This window comes from Epinephelus fuscoguttatus, linkage group LG15 (assembly GCF_011397635.1).
Source record: "Epinephelus fuscoguttatus linkage group LG15, E.fuscoguttatus.final_Chr_v1".
NCBI classification, from domain to species: domain Eukaryota; kingdom Metazoa; phylum Chordata; class Actinopteri; order Perciformes; family Serranidae; genus Epinephelus; species Epinephelus fuscoguttatus.
Window position 1 is genome coordinate 2,824,717 of NC_064766.1, and position 23,940 is coordinate 2,848,656.

General features: G+C 41.7%; 2 protein-coding genes across 3 annotated transcripts; one reads left to right on the forward strand and one right to left on the reverse strand.

The window, feature by feature from the left end:
- Nucleotides 1–448: 448 nt before the first annotated feature.
- On the forward strand, nucleotides 449–23,222 carry LOC125902842 (actin-related protein 2/3 complex subunit 5-like). The gene is made up of 4 exons (XM_049599478.1): nucleotides 449–806; nucleotides 2,618–2,691; nucleotides 4,701–4,877; nucleotides 22,470–23,222. Exons 1-4 carry the CDS (start codon nucleotides 668–670, stop codon nucleotides 22,530–22,532), a joined length of 453 nt encoding a protein of 150 aa, XP_049455435.1. The 5' UTR covers nucleotides 449–667; the 3' UTR covers nucleotides 22,533–23,222.
- On the reverse strand, nucleotides 8,701–17,647 carry LOC125902797 (uncharacterized). Of its 2 annotated transcripts, XM_049599410.1 has the most exons (5): nucleotides 16,439–17,647; nucleotides 16,169–16,341; nucleotides 15,603–16,075; nucleotides 14,873–15,482; nucleotides 8,701–13,128 (listed from the first exon to the last, which is right to left on the reverse strand). In XM_049599410.1, exons 1-4 carry the CDS (start codon nucleotides 17,638–17,640, stop codon nucleotides 15,195–15,197), a joined length of 2,136 nt encoding a protein of 711 aa, XP_049455367.1. In that variant the 5' UTR covers nucleotides 17,641–17,647; the 3' UTR covers nucleotides 8,701–13,128; nucleotides 14,873–15,194. The 2 variants fall into 2 exon arrangements, with proteins under 2 accessions (XP_049455367.1, XP_049455366.1); XM_049599409.1 differs by lacking the exon at nucleotides 8,701–13,128 and having other exon boundaries at nucleotides 14,806–15,482; nucleotides 15,603–16,341.
- Nucleotides 23,223–23,940: the final 718 nt, after the last annotated feature.

Here is a 23,940-nt window from a genome sequence, read left to right on the forward strand (position 1 = left end):
CAAAAAATTGAAAATGGCTGTGCTCTCCAGTTACAGAACATGCTTTTATTGTCTGTTCTGAGGGTACGTACAAAATTTGGCAGACGTGTATGTATGCAGCTTGTTAAAGTTGCACTCATCGGTGGTTCTCGGCTGTTCCAAAGCACTGTTCCAGGATTTTTTGTACGCAGTCATCTATATGCCAATGTCAGGGTGTATTTTAGCTGTTCTATGCAATCATGTGTAGTTGGCCCTGTTTTATGTTTTTATGGTTCACTTAAAGCATATATTAACATGCTTATTTGATTGTCTTTGTAGTACTTTCATTAGGTGTTTTACATTGTTTGTTTTAGAGCTGTCTTTTTTTTTATTTTGTGCTTTTGTTCCATGTTGTCTATCTGTAAATAATGTTACTGTCTGTCTTGGCCAGGACACTCTTGAAAAAGAGATTTTAAATCTCAAGAGTTTTTTTTCTGGTTAAAAAAAAATGTGGATACTTAAATTCTCCCACTAACATGACTACACCATCCTCCTGTCCATCAGGTAGCGGTAATAAAGCTGTACAACAGCAATAATTCCAAAGAGGAAGAAGAGGCGGAAGTGAAGGAGTTAGGAAGTGGAAGCGCTGGAAAGTGGACAGTACAGCTGGTATTTGCTATCCATAACAAGCTTTACTACCGTTTCGAAAATGTCTAAAAATACAGACTCCGCTCGGTTTAGGAAAGTAGACGTTGATGAATACGATGAGAATAAGTTTGTGGACGAGGAGGACGGAGGAGAGAACCAGGGCGGTCCGGACGAAGCAGAAGTGGACGCTTTGCTCAGACAATATCCTTTCATTTAAATAGCATACATGTGCGTTTATATTATGTCGTTTGATACATGTCTATTAATAGTATGTCCTTTATACATGTTTATTCACATTATATCCCTTAACATGAACCATGTCGGTTCAGACACATCTCTGTGCTGTTGACATGCTCGGTAACATTAAGTTAGCAGAGTTAGCTCAAGTTCGCAGTATATTTTGATATCTTCTAATTGTATTTAATCTCGGTCGTTTAGACTGTAGTCATATGAGATATTATGTGACATAATGAGTACAGTTGTGAGGACATATCCGAAGGATGACTGTCACAGTAGCGTTTCCGGGTGTCAGCTCACACGAGGGTGTGGTCGCGTTTGGTGTTGTAACCAGAATTTATTTTTAAATAGACTTTATGTAGTATACATAAAGTTATAATTAGCAGTTAACTGCTGTGAACCAGCTATCATGAACAACATTATAGAAATAAACAAAACAAAACGTAGTTGAATGTTACTGGGTTTCATTAACATTGTCAAGAACAAGAGCTCTTAGGGATGCACAATATTGGATTTTGTTTGTTGATATCTGATAAGCCAATGTATAACAACTTATTTGGCTGATAACGGATACAGATATCAGTACATCCATATGGTCATCCATATCCATATGGAAAATTATGCTACTCTATTCCCTGAATCCTCTTACTGGATACGCCTCATCTGTATGCTTGTACCTCAGTTTATTTTTATTTTTATATGTATTTTAAGTGGGCGGCACGGTGGTGTGATGGTTAGCACTGTCGCCTCACAGCAAGAGGGTTGCTGGTTCGATCCCGGGTGTGGGAGCCTCTCTGTGCGGAATTTGCATGTTCTCCCCGTGTCAGCGTGGGTTCTCTCCAGGTACTCCGGCTTCCTCCCACAGTCCAAAGACATGCAGATTGGGGACTAGGTTAATTGATAACTCTAAATTGTCCGTAGGTGTGAATGTGAGCGTGAATGGTTGTCTGTCTCTATGTGTTAGCCCTGCAATAGTCTGGTGTACCCTGCCTCTCGCCCGATGCCAGCTGGTATAGGCTCCAGCCCCCCCGCAACCCTCAAGAGGATGAAGTGATTAGAAGATGAATATATATGCATGCATATATGCATTTTCAAGAACCTTTCCTTTAAAATTTGAAAAGCCCAGCGGAAAAAAATGATGAACAGCCTTTTGTTTTCTAAGGGTATTTTACTTTTACGGGAAATTTGTAAAAAACAGATTTACACTCGTTTTTAAAGCCCTGACGGAGACCTGCAGTCGTTGAAACATGTTGGCTCTTTTAATGATTTTTTTCCCCCTGTTGTTTCCCATTCTCCATAAGCATCCGACACAAGGTTTTGATCTACATTTCATTATACAACCAGTCATCTCTCTTTTTATGTACACATATATATGTATATGGTTTATCATAGCGGCAGAAGTTGGCATATTGGCCAATACCAATATTTCATTTTACAGCCAATATCGGCCGATTGGGATGATGAGCCAATGTAAGCATGCATCCCTAGTGTCTCTAATAGCTCTTATGCAAGTTGGAGTTGTGTAACTAAAAAATGCAAGCTGCATAAGCTTTTCTCCCTTATACAATACATAATTATCTTAAATAAGAAGGCACAGTTGACTTTTTAATGGCAAGAAGCAATGATGCCTGTCAGGTGGAGGCTAAATGAGGATTCTGTAGAAAATTGTAGAAAAATGTTTTCTCTCATCTCTTTGTGTTTAATTAGTTGAACAAAGTGATGCACATGTATCTCTGTCCTGTGTAACTGTGTGGTCCTTGACTGTTGTTCTGCAAGGGGAACATGAATGCAGCTCTTGAGGCTGTGCTGAAGAATCCTCCAATCAACACAAAGAACCAGATGGCCAAGGTATCAGTATTTGTCTCTGCTGAGTGCCATATGTAAGGGCAGTAATACCAGACATCCTTCACCTTCTTAATGTATCACCACATAGCAGTGATACAAGACCGTTGACTTATTTGAAGCATTAATAAGCAATCTGGTATTTTTTCCGCATGTATTGATTGTTTTTGCTTCTAAATTTATGAGTAAATAATCATATTACAGAAAGTGATAGGACAGGCAGAGGATGGATTTAGGTATTTGGGAATGGGATTTGGTTCATACAGTCAACAAGCATATCCATCCTATGAAAAAACTCTCAAAGACGTGAGATGATTTGAAGAGTAATTTCCGCAGGAAATGGGTCCTTACTCTACACTCAGTATCCGTATTTCAAACTCATCATCCTATGTAGGGAACAAAACAGCAAAATGTGTGGCAGACATGGGATATAGCGAAACAACCCAAGTGTTGATGGTAACTGTCCACTGATGGCGGATGCTAAAAGTTGAGAAATAGAAAAGGGAAACAACTGGCCTTCCTCATCCCTTTCTACTATGTTTGAAAAGAATATAAGGTTAGAAACTGCTCATTTATTATTTAGAGATCCTGGGGTCCAGAGGATGATGACGACACAATTTGGTGATGAAACCTAATATGGCCTTACCTGAAGCACCAAATGGTTTGTTGTTACATAGAACCATCTGAGAAGCTGGGAACTTTCACAAAATACTTGACAGGTGAATGGATGAACCATCTGTATGTTACTGTTGTTGTCGGAGAGCCAAAATATCTTTTCCATCAAGAAAAGCCTCCAGTGCCATTCTATGCTCTTCTTTCAATGAAGAAATACCCTCCAGTTCTGATATTGCAGCCTCTATGATAACCTCATCAGGAGCCATTATTGTTTTTGAAGTTAACAGTTGCTTGTCCAAGTCTCTCTTCTAAGTTTTGGGATTCAGGTGTTGATGCCTGTAAATGTTGGTCATTTTAACTTTCATACAATAAAATAATTTTCTTCTCAAAACTCGGTTTAAATTGGATGTATTGATCATATGCTGACAAAACATGTATCTTGCTGGATCGCTAAAATGACACAGCTGGTCTTAATCTATGGAAAAAACAAATAATGTCTCTGTGTGTTGGTCTTTTAGTCTGCAGAGTTCTAAAGCTTCACCAGCAGGGAAAGCCTTATCTTGCATGGCAGCTGGATTCTTGCAATGAGATCTAAGGAAAATCTATCTAGTTAGGTTTTAAATTATGTGTTTGTGTCCGAACCACCAGTGCTTTGAACGAATCAGTGTCCTGTAAGGAGTCACTGGCAGCTACAGGCGTGGTTTAGTTGTGTGTGTGATGACCATGGATGTATAAAGAGAACTGCATACAGCGTTTATGGCAAGGCCCCCTTTATTCCTATGAAAGTTGCTCTGAGGCAGATAAAGACATAAAAGATAAACATCTGGGTATAAAATAACTGGATCATCAGCATCCATTGGCCCACAGAGCAAGCATACTAGCGTGTCCTTTAACCCCGGCTCTTAACCACTCAACCTCGGGTTCACTTACATGAATGACAGTAAGAAGATAAATCTGGTTTGGGCCACTAGTAAATTTTACAACTTTTACAACATAAGGATTTAAATAAAGGCTATTTAAGTGTTCATACTCGAAAGATGTACCTCTACTAGAATTACCACCTTGTGCTTGTATGCCTCCGCGAACCAGTCAAATTGTAGTTACAGTGTACATCCATGTCTGTGTAAACATAGATGCTTCACACACATCTTCAACCTGGCAGCACATAGAATCTGTACAATCAGCAGTTTCAAGGTGGGCACCCAAAATTAGTGTCACCAATTCAGTGTCTGGCCAAATGTATCCTCTTCAGTATGGCGTTATTTTGCAGAACATTTTGATGTCACAGTGAAGTTAACCTTTTGGACATACAGTATAATGTCATCACTTTGTCATTTTGTGTGTGTGTGTGTGTGTGTGTGTGTGTGTGTGTGTGTGTGCGCGTGCGCGCGCGCGTGCAGGAGCGAGCAGAGCTGCTCGTGGTCAAAGTGCTGAGCAGTTTTAAGAGCAGTGACATAGAGAAGGCTGTGGGCTCACTGGACAAAGCTGGAGTGGACCTGCTGATGAAATACATCTACCGAGGCTTTGAGACGCCTTCTGACAACAGCAGCACTGTGCTGCTGCAGTGGCATGAAAAGGTATGTGCTTTGTAATCATTGCAGTTAAGGTCATACAAATTCCAAATGATAAATATTTTTTTAGATTAACAAAATATCATATTGTCTGAGGTGGGGAAGTGTCAGATAAGACTAGAAGAAAGATTGTGAAAATTTGAATTTGAAGGTCAAGGTTGTTCTAAACAGGGTTTCACAAAAAAATGCAAGTTGTAGATCCTTCAAGGTACACAAGAGAAAATAAAAAAAAATGTTGGTAGAATACAGAGGATGAGTTGAGGAGTCCCACAGATTGAGGAAAGAAGCTATTCTGTAGAGTCGCGGTACGGCAGCAAATACTTGTGTATCACTGGGGTGAGTTTTAAATTTTAGTGTCCTCTGAGCTGTGAACAAGCACCTCACCTAACTGATATCACCGGTGCTGGATAGATTGGTACAGGTGATGTTCTGTTCAGTTCAAATCAACCACTACAGAGCTCTGTTTTCCTGGGCTGTGCACATTCCATGCAAATTTCCAGTCAGGATGCTCTCTGTTGCCCCTCTGTGAAAGCTAGCAAGAATTTGGCGGAGAAATTCAGCTTCCTTAAGAAGTCTTAAAGAAATGCATCCGTTTCTGAGCTTTTGTCACAAGTATGGAGATGTGAGATGACCATGTCAGGTTCTCACGGATGCAGATTCCCAGGAACCTAAAACTGTTAACTTGCTCCACCTCAGCTCCACTGATGTAGACAGAGGGTGTGTCTCTTAGCCTCCTTCTTAGCCCCTTAAAATTCACACCAGATTTCTCTCCATGTCAGGACTTGCAGTTGTGGGTGTACAGATTGAACAGGAAGGGCTGAGCGCAAAGTGCTATGGGGCCCTGATGTTCAGCACCAGAAGAGTGTGAACATCGAACATGTGATCACCGCTCTAGCGCAGGGGAATCACCAGAGGACCCATGATACCATATTATTGTGATATTTAGGTCACAATCCGATATCATGGTGGTATTGCAATATGCTGAGTACTTTTTCCAACTGCAAATTACTACCCTAAAGGAAAACTTTTTCAACATCAGCTTTAACTCATAAGATTAAAGGAGCTCTATGTAAGAAATCTAAAGCAAATAGTCGTCAAATCATCCTAATATGTCACAGAGACTAAGGAATAATGTTCATATAACATACTGATCTCACTGACAACAATAGTACATCCAGAATATTCGCATTTAAAAAAATTTTTTACGGTGACTAAACCCAAACGACCTCGTTATGATTCCCAAAAAACGCCAAGACAAAACTCGAGGCAAAGCGAGGGTCTATATAGGAGATGCCTGTGAACGGTGGAGACGGTTGAAAGCAGAGAAGAATTTGAAATCGGATGTCGAAGTGGCTACTCTTCTCCTCGACAGGTAAGCTTTAGCCAAAGTTGGCTAACTAGCATCATAGCTAGACGGGGACGGACATTTTGAATACTTTCAACTGTTGATCATTTTCGATCATACATTGTAGCCCATGTGCAGGTCGGTCATCGACCTGACTGATGTTTTTGAGAAACAAATGTTAGCGGCACGACAAGCAGCATTAGCAGTGTCCCGGTACATAGCATTATCAGCTGGCTCCTCCTCAGCTGTATCCCGGTAGCAGCGGCAGGGAAGCCGGACATGCTCTGACGGCCCGCTAGAAAACCGAAGATCAAGGACGCAGCGACGCAGCCCTGCCACGGCAGCTGCCCGGGGGCAAACAAATCACCCCCAGTTTCCACCAGATGCATGTTGGTTGCATCTGCACTCCGGCACGGCAGTGGAGCCGATAGGATTCAGTTCTAGTCAATGTGTGTGTTTCCACCGGCTGCAGCTGTGCTGCGTTCCGGCTCCATCTCTGCTGCGGCACTCCGCAGCCCTCCGCAACAGATACGCAGGACTTCTATTTATGCCAGACGCTGGAGCACAACGCAGCAATTCAGCACAGAGCAGCAACCTCGAATCTGTAGGGGAGGGGGGGCGGACACGACTCGCGGCAGTATTTTGAATTTGAGTGCAGTAACTGTTTTGGCCACATTCTTACATACAGCGCCTTTAAGTTTTCAGTCTGCTCATCTGGCTTTAGTCATTTCTATTGCAGCAAAATGTGATGAAAAGCAGACAGACTGACCAACACCATCATAAAACCTGTCAGAAATGCAGCGTACACCTGACAAACTAAACTGTTGGCAGATTGAACGTCCTCTGTGGGGCCAGATTAAAGGGGAACTAATGTTTTTTTTCAACCTGGGCCCTATTTTCCGATCTACTTTTGTCTAAATGAGTGATAGGATGTTCAGTATTTGACATTTCTCCAGTACAAAGCTCGGGATGACCTGCCTGCAGCCCGTGAGTGTGCGCTATATTAAATAATAGGGCACTCAGACAACGTCAAACAACGTCAAAATACTTCCACTAAAAGTGCATTTCTTTCACACAGATAGACTCGGATTGTTAGTATAATTATTCCACAACATAATGGAAAGGAGAAATGAACGTCCGTGTTTACCTTTAGCTGGATTCGGACATGTTCCTCTGCCTGTTGCAATTTTAGTATATGCTCTACCGAAGTAACACGGCTCCCTCTCTCTCCTCGTCCACTCTTCAGTTTCAATGAGCTCTGCATCTGTGTACATCCATGTACTCCATGTTCTCTGGTCATCAAATTCAAATGGCTTATCCAGATCCAGTTGGTCAAAATCGGGTAAAAATTCAGCCATGACTACTCCAAACAGAGTAACTCCTCACGTTTGGTGAGGTCACTCCAGCGGTTACTTCCTGCATCAACTCAAATCTCTCTGTGTTTTCACTTGCCACAACAAACATTTCTGAATTTTTACCCAATTTTGACCAACTGGATCTGGATGAGCCATTTGAATTTGATGACCGCCCATATTTATTTGAACACGGAGTACATGGACGTACATGGATGCAGAGCTCATTGAAATTGAAGAGCGGACGAGGAGGAAGAGGGAGCAGTGTTACTTAGGAGTTGTTTTATTCTTATGTGACACTGCTTGCAAAACCTATGTGTCATATCCAAGTCCTCCTTCCCTCTCTGTTAAAAAATCCTAAATAAGTCAGTCATAACGCCAGTGGCGCATTTCTGATTTCTTTATCCACTGCTTCCATCTTTGTTTTAATGAACTCCTTGCGAAATGCTACTGACTGAGACTGCTGCTGATCTCAAAAAAATCAAATAAAATCAGCACCATCTAGTGGACCTAAAAAGCAATTGATTTTCTTGTTTTAGTACCAAAAGTTGTAAAATGAATAATGTATATAATAAAAGATAGATACTCAGCGCCTGTGTATCAAAAAAATATTGTGATACCATGCTGTATCAATTTTTCTCCCACCCCTACTCTGGGGTCTGTTTGTAAAGAAGACCGATATCCAGTTGCAGACTGTGGCACTCAAGTCTGAAGTTTGCTACTCACTTTCGTGGTGGAGATTGTGTTGAACGCTGAGCTGAAATCATCAGACAGCATTCTGATGTAGGTAGGTGTTGTTATTTTCAAGATGTTTGAGGGCTCAGTGGAGATGGTGTCCTCTGTGGATCTGTTGGCTCTGTATGCAGAATGGTGAGTGTCCAGGCAGACATGATGTTTTTGGTTGCATTACAGCCCGTAAATTCAATTGATTTTTATTAGGATTTTTTTATGGACCTACATATAATAGTCAAAATTGGTGAAGTGAAATAAAAATAAAAACTTGTTTTAAAAAATGTAAATAAACAACAACAACCCCCCCAAGCCCCCCCCCCCCCCCCCAAAAAAAAGACCTAGTGCTACCAATTACCTCCAGAAGTCATGCAGTTAGTTAAATCGCATGTCACATGATCTCAGTATTAGGGATGCGTGATAATATTGATTCTTTCTCTAGAGCACAAACTTCTTGTGTTTATTTGAATTTAGAACTAGCCCAGCTAGTGACTGCTGTGAATAGAACAGCTGACAACAAGGGAAAGACCGTGTGACCGCTTGGAAAGGCAGCTGACAGGAGGGAAAAGACCCCAAAGGTGCTGGCATGGGCTAGCAGCCCATGGTAGCAGTGGTGAGGCCAGCAGCCTAGCTACAACCAAAATTAGCTACAGCCAACATAGGGAAAATACCCCAAGAGTCAGCGAGAGCTGGGGTGTAAAATGACTGACAGGTGGATTACACGGTAACAGACATTGGAACAGACACGACTATGCATTGGATCTGTGACTCAGTGAAGGATAGGGGCACGGACCTATCCACCTGGGCTAGAATTAGCAGCACTCAGGGCAAGGCGAGTGCATCTGTAGAGGACAAAATTAGCACAGTCAAGAACAAGATGCTTCAGGTTTGTCCTTGCGGCTGGCAGAAAGTAACATCAATAAAAGTCCTCAAAAATCATCAGGGAAATAAGAAGTATGTGGCAAAGAAAGGGCAGAGTAGCTGCATTGATCAGTACTTCCTAAGAAGTCAGTCGAGTCAGTCGGATGAAGTCCAGCGACAGGTAGAAAACCACAGTTCACAGGATATGAGTAACACTGCCACTGAGGAGGAGAAGGAGGGGGTAGTAAGAGAGGATGCAGGTGACACTGAGGTCAGTATGCCAGTCAGAGAGAGAACCATGGAGCAAAAGGTTAGAGTTAGATGGCCTAGGGCAAATGACAGTAAAGAATGGGAGATAGTCAATAGAGAATTATCAGTAATCTTAAGCAGGCTTAGAGGAAATGCGATAGAAAAGTTAGAAAAGATGGGAGCCCAGCAAGCATTTTTTGGTTTAAAAAACGTCTAATAGCTGTCTACAAGAAGTGTAGACGTCATCAATTATACGGCTATGTACAGACCATGTCCAAAAAATGGAGATAAACATATGTTAATTACTGTTAACTCTCCATACGTGATTGAATATCATACCGCACGCCATCTGCAATAGCGAAAATTACATTTAATCAATTCCAAAATTAAATCGGCTGGATTTGGGTTACATGTAGCTAGACTAAATCAGAGCTAAATATAGCCAATACGTTTAAATCACAACTATTGCTTGCTGGGAATTTACTCATATGGTGCAGAGAGGTTAGGGGTGCATGAGAGAAAGAGGGGTGAGTGGGTACAGTCAGGTAAGTCTAGGCGGCAAAGAGAAATAGAGAAGTTAGTAAAGGAAAGGAGACAGTTAAGAAAGCAGTGGAAAAAGGCTACAGAAGAAGAAAGGGAGGGAATTAATGTGTTGCAAGAGGAGTTGAGAAGCAGGCTAGCAGTTCTTAGAAGTGCAGAGCATCTCAGGAAAAGGAGGAGGTTTATTTCAACCTGTCTCCTATCGTCCTAAATTTATTTCAAGTGACTAGTGACATAAAAATAATAGTTAGCATGTTAGCCGTTAGCCTAGATACAGCCGGGACACATAGTAGTGTCAGACCTGTTAAAACGTAAGTGAACGGGCAACCTTCAAGTGCATAGTTAGTCCACTAAACAAGCTTTTTTTCCACAAAGACCGCCTCATATCGTTAGGATAAATGTCAGAGAACATATAGAAAATGACATGTAAACGTGTTGTCTTACCTTACCGGTATGCTGCCATGTTTGTTTACCATCTAGCTCTGCTTTCCAAAGCACAGCCGAAATATTGCGAGAACAAGCAGCGATCTCATACCGTGCCTGAAATCTCGCGATAACAAGCAGCAACAGCTGGAAGGAGAACCAGACAGTAGCCTGAAAAGTTCATTCATTTATTTTATGAAAGATTTATAGAATAATGGCTGACTTTTTGCCAGACTTCAACTTTGTGGAGGAGGAATTTGATTTTGCAGAGTTTGATGGCCGCCCTTATTTATTTGAGCCAGATTACACTCACGAAGAACTTCGTGAAATTGAAGAACGGAGGTGGAGAGAGAGACAGGCGCAACAGGTAGAGGATGAGAGAGGAGGAATGGCTGCTGCAAGGCTGCGTAGCTCTGGATATTGGTGGTGTACCTGTGAATGCTGTGCCCCAATGCCCACAGAAGAGGAATGCCTCTGTTGCAAGGAATGGGACCGGTTGCAGCCTTATTTTCAATGTCTGGATGTGACCGAGGACGAGACATCTCCACCTGGAGTGGTATCCAGCTGGGCTTTATCTAGAGCTCGCGAGATTTCAGGCACGGTATGAGATCGCTGCTTGTTCTTGCGATATTTCGGCCGCGCTTTGGAAAGCAGAGCTAGATGGTAAACAAACATGTGGTGTGGTGGTTATAGTCTAGTAGGAAGGGGGGGTCCCCATGGTCACGGTGGATTTCTAAATGAAACCTATATTTTTGGAATCGTGAAGGTCTGTAGATAATGAATTTTGATGTTCCCATCGCGAAAAAGGGTAGTCCTCGTAATTTCGAATTCCGTCAATCGGAATATATGGAAATAATTAAAAATCAAATGTATCCACGACTTTTGAACCATATATTGTACAGAGACAAATAAACCATCTTTTTTGCATAAATTAAGCATGAGAAATCAATTAAAATGGTTATTTTAATGATTTAAAATGTATGTCTATGCATAATTGGCTTTTCTTTGCAAAATTTAGCAGAAAAAATATGAAAAAAGCTATGACCTATAGGAAATCTTACCAATTTGTCGGTATTTGGTGAGAAACATCAGCTTTTTAATAGCTATAGAAAACTGCCCAGCACTCTAAGCTTTCATTTGATTGGTTACATGTTGCTGTAACTAAAAAAATAAAGTCTGGGAGACCGTTAGAGCTATGTCTACTCCCAAATTTGTGATAGACAGGTCAAAATGAGGGATAACCATAATGCTTGAATCATACATCATACATACATAAATGAACCAATTTTAATAAATCAATCAATGAATCAATCAAAAATATTAATTAATTAATTAATTAATTAATTAATTAATAATAATAAAAATAATAAAAAATAATAATAATACATTTGATTTATATAGCGCTTTTTAGGCTACTCAAAGACACTTTACAAGATAAAAGATCAAACTTAAAAGAACAAGGCACTAAACACATGAAAACAAACATTAATTACACATTAAAAGCAGGTTTGAAGAGGTTTTGATCAGAGATTTGAACATGGGCAGATTGGTGCAGTCTCAGATGTGTATGGGTAAAGAGATCCAGGGGGAGGAGGCAGCTATGGAGAAGGCTCTGTAGTTGGTTGGCATCAGAGGATCGAAGACTGCGAGGAGTGTGGTGGTGGAGCAGGTCGGTGAGGTAGGAGGGGGCCTGGTTCTGGAGGGCTTTGTGGGTGAGGAGAGGGACTTTGAAATGGATTCATTGATGAATTAATATATTAAACAAAAACTTTATGGTTTGAGCTTAATGGTCATCATCAACAAGGTGGTCATAGTCTATTCCCAGGTTGTCCTCTTCTTCACCATCCTTTTCCTCAAACACTTCTTCAATCCAATCAATGAGAGAGGAAGGCAAGATAGGTCCGCATGACCACAGTGGCTCCAACACACCCTCCTCCGTCAACATCCATCCCTGGCCATCATCATGAGGCTTTGGTTTATCAAATTGAGGCTGGTTGGCACGCTTATTGTTGGCCAGTCTGTAATTGACCCAACCAATACGATGAATAAGATTATTCCTACACGGTGGAAGGCAAGCCAGGTCAATTTTGGATTTGGTGGTCAGTTTTTCATCCTCTCCCACCATCTTCCTTAGCATCTTTGTTCTGACCACATCTATGGACTTCTCCCGCCCCTGACCATACATGAGGCAGGTAAAGGCTTCCACATCTGCCACCACCTCTGGTTTCACCACCCAGTCATCACCAAGTTGCCTGAACAGAAAATCCATGGATATGCTCTCTTAAAATGTAATAAATGGTTTTCAATTTCAGCAATAATCCTTTAATTGTAGACAGCTTGCATTTAAGTTTTTGCATAAGGCAACATGGATTACTTACCTAAAAGCCTTGTGAAACTTTGGATTCATCTGCAGCTTCTTTAGGGGGGCCACTTTGCCCTTACCCTTGAAGGCACTAGTGCAGTCCTCACCTGTGAACACGTAGAACCCTAAAAGTGTTGTGCAGTACTCAGGCTCAAGTGACTTGGCAAGCTCAGTAACATTGACAAGCTGGCGGTGCTTGCCCACTCCGATGTCCAGGAAGATGGTGAGACCAATGGAGTGTGAGTGGTGGAGCAAAATAAAAAATATGTCACTGTCAGGAGTCCTCACAACGGCTGACTTGTATCCTTGAGAGGCTGCATAGTGTAGGTATAGAACCACCTGGGTATCTGTCTCCTCCTGGTCTGACGACAACTCACTGATCTCATGCATCCTCACCTGAAACACATGAATCCTAGTATTGAAGATTCAGTGTTAAAGCATAATCATCATTGTGAGGTTTTAAGAATATGTACAGTACAGGCCAAAAGTTTGGACACACCTTCTCATTCAATGCGTTTTCTTTATTTTCATGACTATTTACATTGTAGATTCTCACTGAAGGCATCAAAACTATGAATGAACACATGTGGAGTTATGTACTTAACAAAAAAAGGTGAAATAACTGAAAACATGTTTTATATTCTAGTTTCTTCAAAATACCCACCCTTTGCTCTGATTACTGCTTTGCACACTCTTGGCATTCTCTCCATGAGCTTCAAGAGGTAGTCACCTGAAATGGTTTCCACTTCACAGGTGTGCCTTATCAGGGTTAATGAGTGGAATTTCTTGCTTTATCAATGGGGTTGGGACCATCAGTTGTGTTGTGCAGAAGTCAGGTTAATACACAGCCGACAGCCCTATTGGACAACTGTTAAAATTCATATTATGGCAAGAACCAATCAGCTAACTAAAGAAAAACGAGTGGCCATCATTACTTTAAGAAATGAAGGTCAGTCAGTCCGGAAAATTGCAAAAACTTTAAATATGTCTCCAAGTGGAGTCGCAAAAACCATCAAGCGCTACAATGAAACTGGCACACATGAGGACCGACCCAGGAAAGGAAGACCAAGAGTCACCTCTGCTTCTGAGGATAAGTTCATCCGAGTCACCAGCCTCAGAAATCGCAAGTTAACAGCAGCTCAGATCAGAGACCAGATGAATGCCACACAGAGTTCTAGCAGCAGACCCATCTCTAGAACAACTGTTAAGAGGAGACTGTGCGAATCAGGCCTTCATGGTCAAATAGCTGCTAGGAAACCACTGCTAAGGAGAGGCAACAAGCAGAAGAGATTTGTTTGGGCCAAGAAACACAATGGACATTAGACCAGTGGAAATCTGTGCTTTGGTCTGATGAGTCCAAATTTGAGATCTTTGGTTCCAACCGCCGTGTCTTTGTGAGACGCAGAAAAGGTGAACGGATGGATTCCACATGCCTGGTTCCCACTGTGAAGCATGGAGGAGGAGGTGTGATGGTGTGGGGGTGTTTTGCTGGTGACACTGTTGGGGATTTATTCAAAATTGAAGGCACACTGAACCAGCATGGCTACCACAGCATCCTGCAGCGACATGCCATCCCATCCGGTTTGCGTTTACTTGGACGATCATTTATTTTTCAACAGGACAATGACCCCAAACACACCTCCAGGCTGTGTAAGGGCTATTTGACCAAGAAGGAGAGTGGTGGAGTGCTGCGGCAGATGACCTGGCCTCCACAGTCACCGGACCTGAACCCAATCGAGATGGTTTGGGGTGAGCTGGACCGCAGAGTGAAGGCAAAGGGGCCAACAAGTGCTAAACACCTCTGGGAACTCCTTCAAGACTGTTGGAAAACCATTTCAGGTGACTACCTCTTGAAGCTCATGGAGAGAATGCCAAGAGTGTGCAAAGCAGTAATCAGAGCAAAGGGTGGCTATTTTGAAGAAACTAGAATATAAAACATGTTTTCAGTTATTTCACCTTTTTTTGTTAAGTACATAACTCCACATGTGTTCATTCATAGTTTTGATGCCTTCAGTGAGAATCTACAATGTAAATAGTCATGAAAATAAAGAAAACGCATTGAATGAGAAGGTGTGTCCAAACTTTTGGCCTGTACTGTATGTAAAAGAATATTTGTTCAATCCTACCACATTGTACTTACTTCGCCATGAGATGTTTCCAGATGTTGTACTTTTCCTTCCACAATGGCAATCGCCATGCCACACTTCTCGAGTCGTGTCACTGCAGCTTTGCTCACCCACACCTGGAGAAGTAGCTGGCAGAGTTGCTGCTTGTTGTCATCATTGGTTAGGAACTGTTTGAAGTCAACAAGCTTCCTAGTGGATGGGCCACCTATGATGTGTTTTTGAGATGAGCCACGCCGCAATCTCTTCTGTGCTTTGACAGACCCTGCATGATAGCAGTCAGTTGAGAACACAAAATTTTTTTTGGCAACCATCTGGTCCAGCACCTGGAGGCAAATTTCACCACGTTTCTGGCAGATTAACAAGTGTGTGGAATAATGCCATGCCATCTTGTATGTAAAACGCATCTTTTGGGTAGGGAACTTCCTCAGGTGAGTCTTCCAGCAAAAAGTGCAACATAGAGGCCTTATTTGATTTGGCAAAAAATCCATCAGCAGTGCCAAGGCTGGGAGGGACAGGAGTGAGGGAGTATCGCATCAGTTCATCAATGTTGAGAGGTTCCTTAAGGAGCTGTGACTTCACAAGAAGCATGAAGGCCAAGTTGCTCTGTTCACTGTACTGGATGAGCTGAAAATAAAGGACAGTAATGTCTTACTTCTCATTTTGGTTTATTTGAAATGTAGTATTAAAATATGTGTGTATAACATGTAAAAGTATATCTAATCAGTGAAATTGGCAGTCTTATACCTTTCCCTGTGAGGTGGTTAGTTTAATCGTCTTGTTGGAAGCCTCCATCGTTTTCAGCTTCTGTCTCTTGATGGGTTCAAAGAAGGTCTCTTCAGGATTACCATTTTGGAAACGATCCTTGATGAATGCCTCCTTTGCTTCCATGCCAACTGTGTCAGCTCGCATCATATCTATCTCGACCTCAAGAGGAACAGGAGCACCAGATGCTATGTTGTAGAGGTGATCTTTATCACTAACAGTGAAGGGGTCAATGAAGTTTCGGATAGCACTGAGTGTTCTCTGGACTGCCTCCTCACTTTTCTTTATCTCAGCTGCCTCAAGTTCACGATGCTTTCTTGCCTTAGTAGGACAATCTGTGTCATCAATGAGTCCACACATCTCAAGCAGCCTCTCAAAATACTGGGTGCGAGCAGATGTGGTGCGGCACCAGTGTTGATAGGCACCAAACATGGAGAACAGTCCCCCTAGACCACCTGAAAAGGGTAATATATTATTCCTGTTATAAAAAATAAATAAAAAACACTGAATGGTTTCATGTAATACACCACTGTAGTTAATATAATCACCTGTTGACTTAGCAAACTTCATGAACGTTTCCTCCATGGTCTTGTCCACTGCACTAAGTGCACCAGGAATGAGTGAGCGTGCTACTGAGATGCCACCCCTCTCAAGAAGGTCCTTTGCACCAGGGTGAGACAGCTCGAGGTTGGTGAGGAACACCTCTAACCAGACCAAATACCTGTGGAGCATATTATAAAGTAAGTTCTAAAATTAACCCTGGCAGGCTTTATAAAGCAGGCTAAATAAATGTGGTTTTATGCCCAAACATGTCTTACCTGGAGTAGTTCTGCCCATCAAACGCGAAGAACAGATTAGCCATGTCCCCATTGCACTTGTGAAAGAGCTTGAGGTTGTTGGTCTTGACAGAGTAGATTAGCATGAGGATGAGGCGGACGTGTTTGATGAAGCCAAACCAGAAGTTTCCAGTCTTGCCCAGATGATTGGCACCCACTTTGTCCTCAAACTCAATATACTTGTTGATGATGGTGACGGTAGAGGTGTCCTGCATGGCAAGGTTAAGATGCTCTCGGTTGCAGGACTTCACCAGGTTCAGAAGGGACATTGTATTTTCTACCTGGATATTTTCCTCCTCCACAAACCTTTCCATAAGCAGCCGTTCCATCGCCTCACAGACGGTCTTCAGGCAGAACAGTGCTTTTGCATAAGCCTTCCCACTGAGAACACTGTTCAAGCAGCCACTGGTGATCAGGCCAGCCTTGAGGATGACCTCAGCATAGCCTGACCCACGGAACTTGTGTCCGGTTACCATGCCCATGTAATTCATTCCAGTGTGGAATGCACTTGGAGTGATAACATGCAACTTGTATCTCTCTGGAAATTTCCATATGAGGGGAAGCGCCTTCATGCACCCACCGAGGTCAAATGTGCTGAGGACGTATTTCTGTCCAACCTCAGCCGTGGCTTCTTCAGATTGCCTCAACAGTTCCTGGATAACAGAGTACTCTGTGGATGGCTGGTTGATTGGAGTGAAATAATCTATAGAAGACTTCCTGGCAGGCTTGGTTCCTGTTGCTGAGATGAATCCACCAAATGCAGGAACTGGCTGATTTCCACTGCTTCCCATCATCCGCAATAAGATCCACACACGATATTCCATCAAACATTCCTTGTACACTGTGTCATTCTCCACTGGAGGTATCAACACAGTGCCATCTGGAAATTTTGGACCAACTCGATTGTAAATATGTAGAGGAGGCAGGGTGTTTTGAGTATCAACCTTGAGTGACCGATTATTTTCTTTGGCTTTAAGAGGCAGCATCCTCTCCTGTGTCGTCTTGAAACCAGGTTTCACCTCTTGAATCATGATGCCAGCTGTACTATTCACAATGTTGGGTCCATGGACATTGGTGGTAATTTTGTTTAGGTTATCCCATTCTACATGAAACACGTCATTACCTTCACCTGTGATGATCTTAGGAGTCAGATAAGTTGACATTTCATCAATGGCCTTGGCCATGGCTGTCTCTAGCTCCAAGCCAAAGTCATAGGACTCAGAATGGCCGAGTCTGTTGAGGATAGTGGTCAACTGCCTACTACGATACAGGTGCCGGACTGTGCAGCAGAGGAGGATGTGTTTTGGCAGCTTCCACTCACCATTTGTCACAGCACGGCAAAGATCCTGGAACAATATTGCAAAGAGAGAATACAGTAAGTTACTGAATGAATTTTGAGGTTAAAAAAATAATGTATATTATAAGGTAAGGATATTTTATGACATTGTGTTTGAAGTATAGGTGCATGGACAAAGGACTAAGTATGATCATGAATATATGATGTGGAATAAGTCTTAAGTATTACCTGGCCAATAGACAGCACAAGACGATGCGTCTTTGCACACATTTCCCCAACCGATTCCTCATCGGAAATAACTATGTTGAGAAACTTGGTCAGACCTGGAGGGAGGACACCCTCAGATTTGATTTCAAGATCATCAGCTGTAGGTGGCCATGGTAGGGACTTGGATTTGCTGAATGCTTGTTGGATCACACCTCGGAGAAGGAGAGCAACATCCTTAAACTTGTCCCTTGAGCCAAGTGTGTATGCATGGGACAGCGCTTCCTCGACTTGAAGGCTGGAATTGTAGACAAGGTTGAATATGACAAAGCCCTTGTCACTTGAGTTCCCTTTGGCGAATGCAATTTTCTCGCTTATCTTGTCATCCCTGAGGCGTCTCTTAAGCACCCTCCTATCAGGCTTTGGGAGGCCATGTTTCTCCAGTTCCTTGATGTAGAGTGCCCACAAAGTAGAAAACTGCACCACCTCATTCTGCTCAATAATATGGCTGTTGATGAAATCAATTACAGATGAGAATGCCTCTTGATGAGCAGCAGCCCTCCAGGCCTGAGCTGTGTCAGAGTTGCGGATGTCAAGTCGCTTCTTTGCACGGATATGATTTTTGTATTTGCTATTGAACAAATTGCGACAGTAAGGGTGGTACTGGGTTTCCCTGGCAAATAGATCTTTACCTTTCACCTCACGATGCAGACGGCTATATCCTAGTACTAGGGCTTGATGTTCAATCTTCTTCCAAGAACTTGGTCCATTCTTACATGAAGGAAACTTTTCTGTGCTTTGATTTTTTCCAAATACTTTCAACTGACGTTTTTCACAGAAGATGCATTGTGATTGGAAGAGTGGCCCTGCAGAAGACTTTTTCCACGGAGATCTTGATGTTGTTGATGCTGTAGGTGATCTGTTGTCTGTGGAGATGAAACAGTATGAAAATTTCATTTTACAATTGCTATGACCAAAATAATCACCGTTATCTGTACTACAATTTATAAAATTGGCTAGATTTTCAGGCTGTTATGTAGCCTGAAACTCAAATTGTTAAAATGTGCTGAAAATGTTCAAAAAGCACTGAGGCACTCACTGAAATCATTTATATTGAAAAACACAATTAAAATTAGCAGCACTATGCATTTTGTTTCAATAAACATTAAATAAACTTAGTCAAGACTCAACTATGGTTGAAGCTGGACAGAATTTATTGTGTTTATCACAGCATGGTAATCAAATACAGATTTAGTGATAATTAACAGTAGTACTGTTAGCAATTTCATCAGATTTGATCACTTAAGATAACAGATCAGTGTTTCATTCCTAATTGACTGTCGGCCTACCTTTCAAACAGTCCAAGGTCTTCATGAAGCACTGATAGCAACAACGGTGATAGCCAGTTGTTTCTAGATTGACGTCCTCTAGACTTTCAGGGATTTGCTTACATAAAGATGCCATGCGATTAACCGAATCCTCAGGCTGAGATTGTCTTTGTTTTCTAATACTAAGTAGCTTTGCCAAAATAGCAGTTGGTGCCTCTTTTGTATGGCTAAATGGTGTAAATGACCCATGGTTAATGCCAACTACATGTAAAATGCAGTTTTGCTCTGATCCATCTTTACCCCTTCTTTTTTTTGCAGGCATCGTACCGAATTTATCTGTAGCGCTCAGCTAGCTACTATATCATACCAACTGACACCAACTGATTCCCAGTGATCTCCAGAGCAACTAACTTCCATAGCAACCATTACTTTTGCTCCAGCTCAAAAACTGAGCATACTGCAGCGTGGAAAAGACAACTGATTGTGTTTTATATTACAATATGGTGTGGGAAGTGTGAAATACTATTTGGACTAAATACATAAAAACTACTTCAGTCATCAAGAGAACACCATAATCAATTTGTAAAATAAAAAATTACATTAAAAAATTGGTTCATTTATATATGTATGATGTATGATTCAAGAGTTATGGTTATCCCTCATTTTGACCTGTCTATCACAAATTTGGGAGTAGACATAGCTCTAACAGTCTCCCAGACTTTATTTTGTTAATTACAGCAACATGTAACCAATCAAATGAAAGCTTAGAGTGCTGGGCAGTTTTCTATAGCTATTAAAAAGCTGATGTTTCTCACCAAATACCGACAAATTGGTAAGATTTCCTATAGGTCATAGCTTTTTTCATATTTTTTCTGCTAAATTTTGCAAAGAAAAGCCAATTACGCATAGACATGCTTAATTTATGCAAAAAAGATGGTTTATTTGTCTCTGTACAATATATGGTTCAAAAGTTGTGGATACATTTGATTTTTAATTTTTTCCATATATTCCGATTGACGGAATTTGAAATTCTGCCGGAATTCCGAGGACTACCCTTTTTCGCGATGGGAACATCAAAATTCATTATCTACAGACCTTCACGATTCCAAAAATATAGGTTTCATTTAGAAATCCACTGTGACCATGGGGACCCCCCCTTCCTACTCGACTATTAGCACTCTCGCCTCACAGCAAGAGGGTTGCCGGTTCGATCCCGGGCATGGGAGCCCCTCTGTGCGGAGTTTGCATGTTCTCCCCGTGTCAGCGTGGGTTCTCTCCGGGCACTCCGGCTTCCTCCCACAGTCCAAAGACATGCAGATTGGGGACTAGGTTAATTGGTAATTGTCCGTAGGTGTGAATGTGAGCGTGAGTGGTTGTCTGTCTCTATGTGTCAGCCCTGCGATAGTCTGGCGACCTGTCCAGGGTGTACCCTGCCTCTCGCCCGATGTCAGCTGGGATAGGCTCCGGCCCCCCCGTGACCCTCAAGAGGATGAAGCGGTTAGAAAATGAATGAATGACTGAATGAAGGATGGTAGGTTTTCCACTGAATATCCCTCCATTAGGAGGGATGTTTATGTATGTTGTTCATGATTTCGTCGTTTTTCACTAATTTGCCCACGCCATTTCCACAATTGGAACCCCATACCATAATGGAATCTCCACTGTGTTTCACTGTGGGTGCAATGCATCTGGCATCAAAACGTTCTCCAGCTTTTCTGCGGACATAAACATGTTGATGCTGACCAAAGAGGTCAAACTTGGACTTGTTTATGCAGAGTACCTTCTTCCAGTCGTCAACAGTCCAGTGTTTGTGTTCCCTGGCAAATCTGAGGCATTTCTGGATGTTCGCAGTCCTCAATAATGGCTTCTTAGCAGCTATTCTTCCCTTTAAGCCTTGTTCCATCAGTTGTCTGCTTATGGTCATTTTGGAGACTTTCCAAAACCCTGATCTAGAAGCATTCATCTCTGCCTGAAGATCAGCAGTGGTTTTCCATCTGTCTCTAGTACCTAAAATCTTGAGGTGTCTGACATCCGCTTCAGTTATCTTTCGTTTCCTGCCTCTTCCTTGGCGCATCTTGTAAGTACCAGTCTTGGCAATTGACTAGACCACAGCATACTAGACCACACTGTGAGAAGACTTTGTCTTTCCCTGTCTCAGAGACCATCCACCATCATGAAGTGCTTTAATGCGGACTCTTTCATTTTAAGTGAGCTCTAAACATTTCACCAGTTTGAAGAAGAATGAGGAATTTCAAACTGAATTCACCTTTTTATACCCAAATTTGAGCTGGCTCACTGGGCTTCTCTGAGAAGTTAGAAATTAATCAAGCATAACATTCAACCACTCAAACTAATTTTTCTGGTCAGGAATGCAAGTAAATGGTAAACTATAATTTGACATCTTAAGTAACATATAATAATGTGCTTTGCTATTTTTTCTGTTGTTTTTTTGTAAAACAGTAAATTTGAAAATTCATGGATAACAATAACTTAGAGCACTCTGAGAGCGCAGACCTCTGCCAAGCAGCTCAGATTTCCCGCCATTTTATTATTTTCTCCACTTCGCTTCAACCGATCGCCACCAAAATTGTATCATCTGTTCCTTGTGCCATTATCAACCTGTCCTGAAAATTTCATCAAAATTGGTTCAGAACTTTCTGAGTTATTTTGCAGAGAAACAGACCAATGCCGGCGAAAACATAACCTCCTTGCCGGAGGTAATAATAATTATATTTTAGCATTAAAAATATAATTTCTGTTAAAGAGCTTCTACATACTAGTATATTAACCGTTACAGAAACATAAAAAATGATTTTGGTAATTACCAATGCTGTTAATTTAGGGCAGCCGTGGCATAAACCTTAAATTGGGTGGTGGTCTAATAAGTTTGTTAAGCTCGATTCATATTTGTTTTTAGGGACGTACGATAATATCAGCATGTTGTTGGTGTCGGCGAATATCAGCTTTAAAATGAACTATCAGAATCACATTCTTACTTTGCACAATGAATGAATATTATATACATGTGCAAATTTTCTCAAAACTCACTTAATGGTCAGTGGTTGCCATATTAACTTGACAACTTAATTTGGAAATAGAAGGATTTTTTTTGTCTCCTGTGTTTGCTACAGTGCACTACGCTTGATATCAGCATTAAGTATGTGTGTGTTTTCTGTGTCCACAGGCTCTGGCAGTGGGAGGGGTGGGCTCTATAGTTAGAGTCCTTACTGCCAGGAAGACTGTCTGATCCTCTCAGAACCCACAGAGTCCATCTGTAGACCCCACATGGACGGTAATCTGGCTAAAAGCAAGCTCACCAGAGCTGAGTAACACTCTATGTTTTTGGACATGATTTTTATACTAAAGCTGAGTGCCCTCCTGATGCCATTCTTCCTTTACTTTTTTCAATCCCACCTCTGGAATGTAGTAGTGCTGGCAGTCAGGCAGGGAGGTGCTGGCACCTCAAACTGTCTGTGTGTGCCAGCCATGAGAGCAGACACATTTCAGATGCTTCACTCAGACACTTTCTCTCTAAAGCAGCGCCACACTCCTTTCAGACTGCCTCAGTGCTGCTCTGCTGGCTCACTGTAACATCACTCCCCCTCCTCTACTTTACTTCTATCCTCCTCTTCCTCCTCCTCCTCTGAAGCCTCTGAGTCATCCAGGATGAGGACATAGAAAAGATTGTTCTTGGATGGACTGTCATTGATTGGTGACCTGTCCAGGGTGTTTCCCTGCCTTTTGCCCAGTGCATGCTGGGATCGGTGTTCATTTTTTCCCTCATCATTCTAACTCTGTTTGTTTGTTTGTTGACTGTTTTTTTCTACTTACACCACACTGTTGTGTGTAGCCTGGCTTTCAGGTTTTACTGCTTCTGTTGTTTTTTATATCTGAAATAAGCAAAAATAAAGTAATAAACCTGAATATGGACTGATTACATTCCTTTCTCATTATTTTAAAAAGCAGGGGCTTTGACAAACTTTGCCTTTTTACTCAGGGCAATAAATGTAACATTTCCTGATTTTCTCATTCACTTAAAGCTCATGTTGATAATTTATTAAAGAGCATAAGAATATGTCCTACCCAAGCTACCAGCTCGGAGCATTTGTGGGAAGCACTTATCAGAGGCCACTCTCAAAATGAAAAAACTCATTCGAGTTATAGTGATTCCCATGTAGGCACTGTATTTTCATCACAGTATCCACGTGGTGTATTTTGTACACACACAATCAGCAACTGGATGTCTGGTTTTCATATACCATGTCCCATCTTTGAGGCTGACAGCTCAGTGCTGTTGTTTTTGACTTAGGCTGCTCAAACACAATACGTGCTGCTAAACCCAAACATCCAAGTCTGACCTTTATGTCGTCATTATTACTCCATTGTCTCATTGACTGAAAATACAAACATAAAAATTAATGGGACATACATAGGTCTAGAAATGCAACCAGGGTTCCCACACATTTTTAACCAATGAATTTTCAAAACTTCTCTATCTTTTCCATTGCATTTTACCCCATTTCCACAGCTTTAAGTACCATAGATTAAAATAGCAAACATTAGCCCTGTAAAGCAATTATAGGATGTAATAATAAGGCTCTTACTCAGGTAGAGGTGCAATAATTTGTCGTTTCAGTCATTTTTTAAGCAATGTT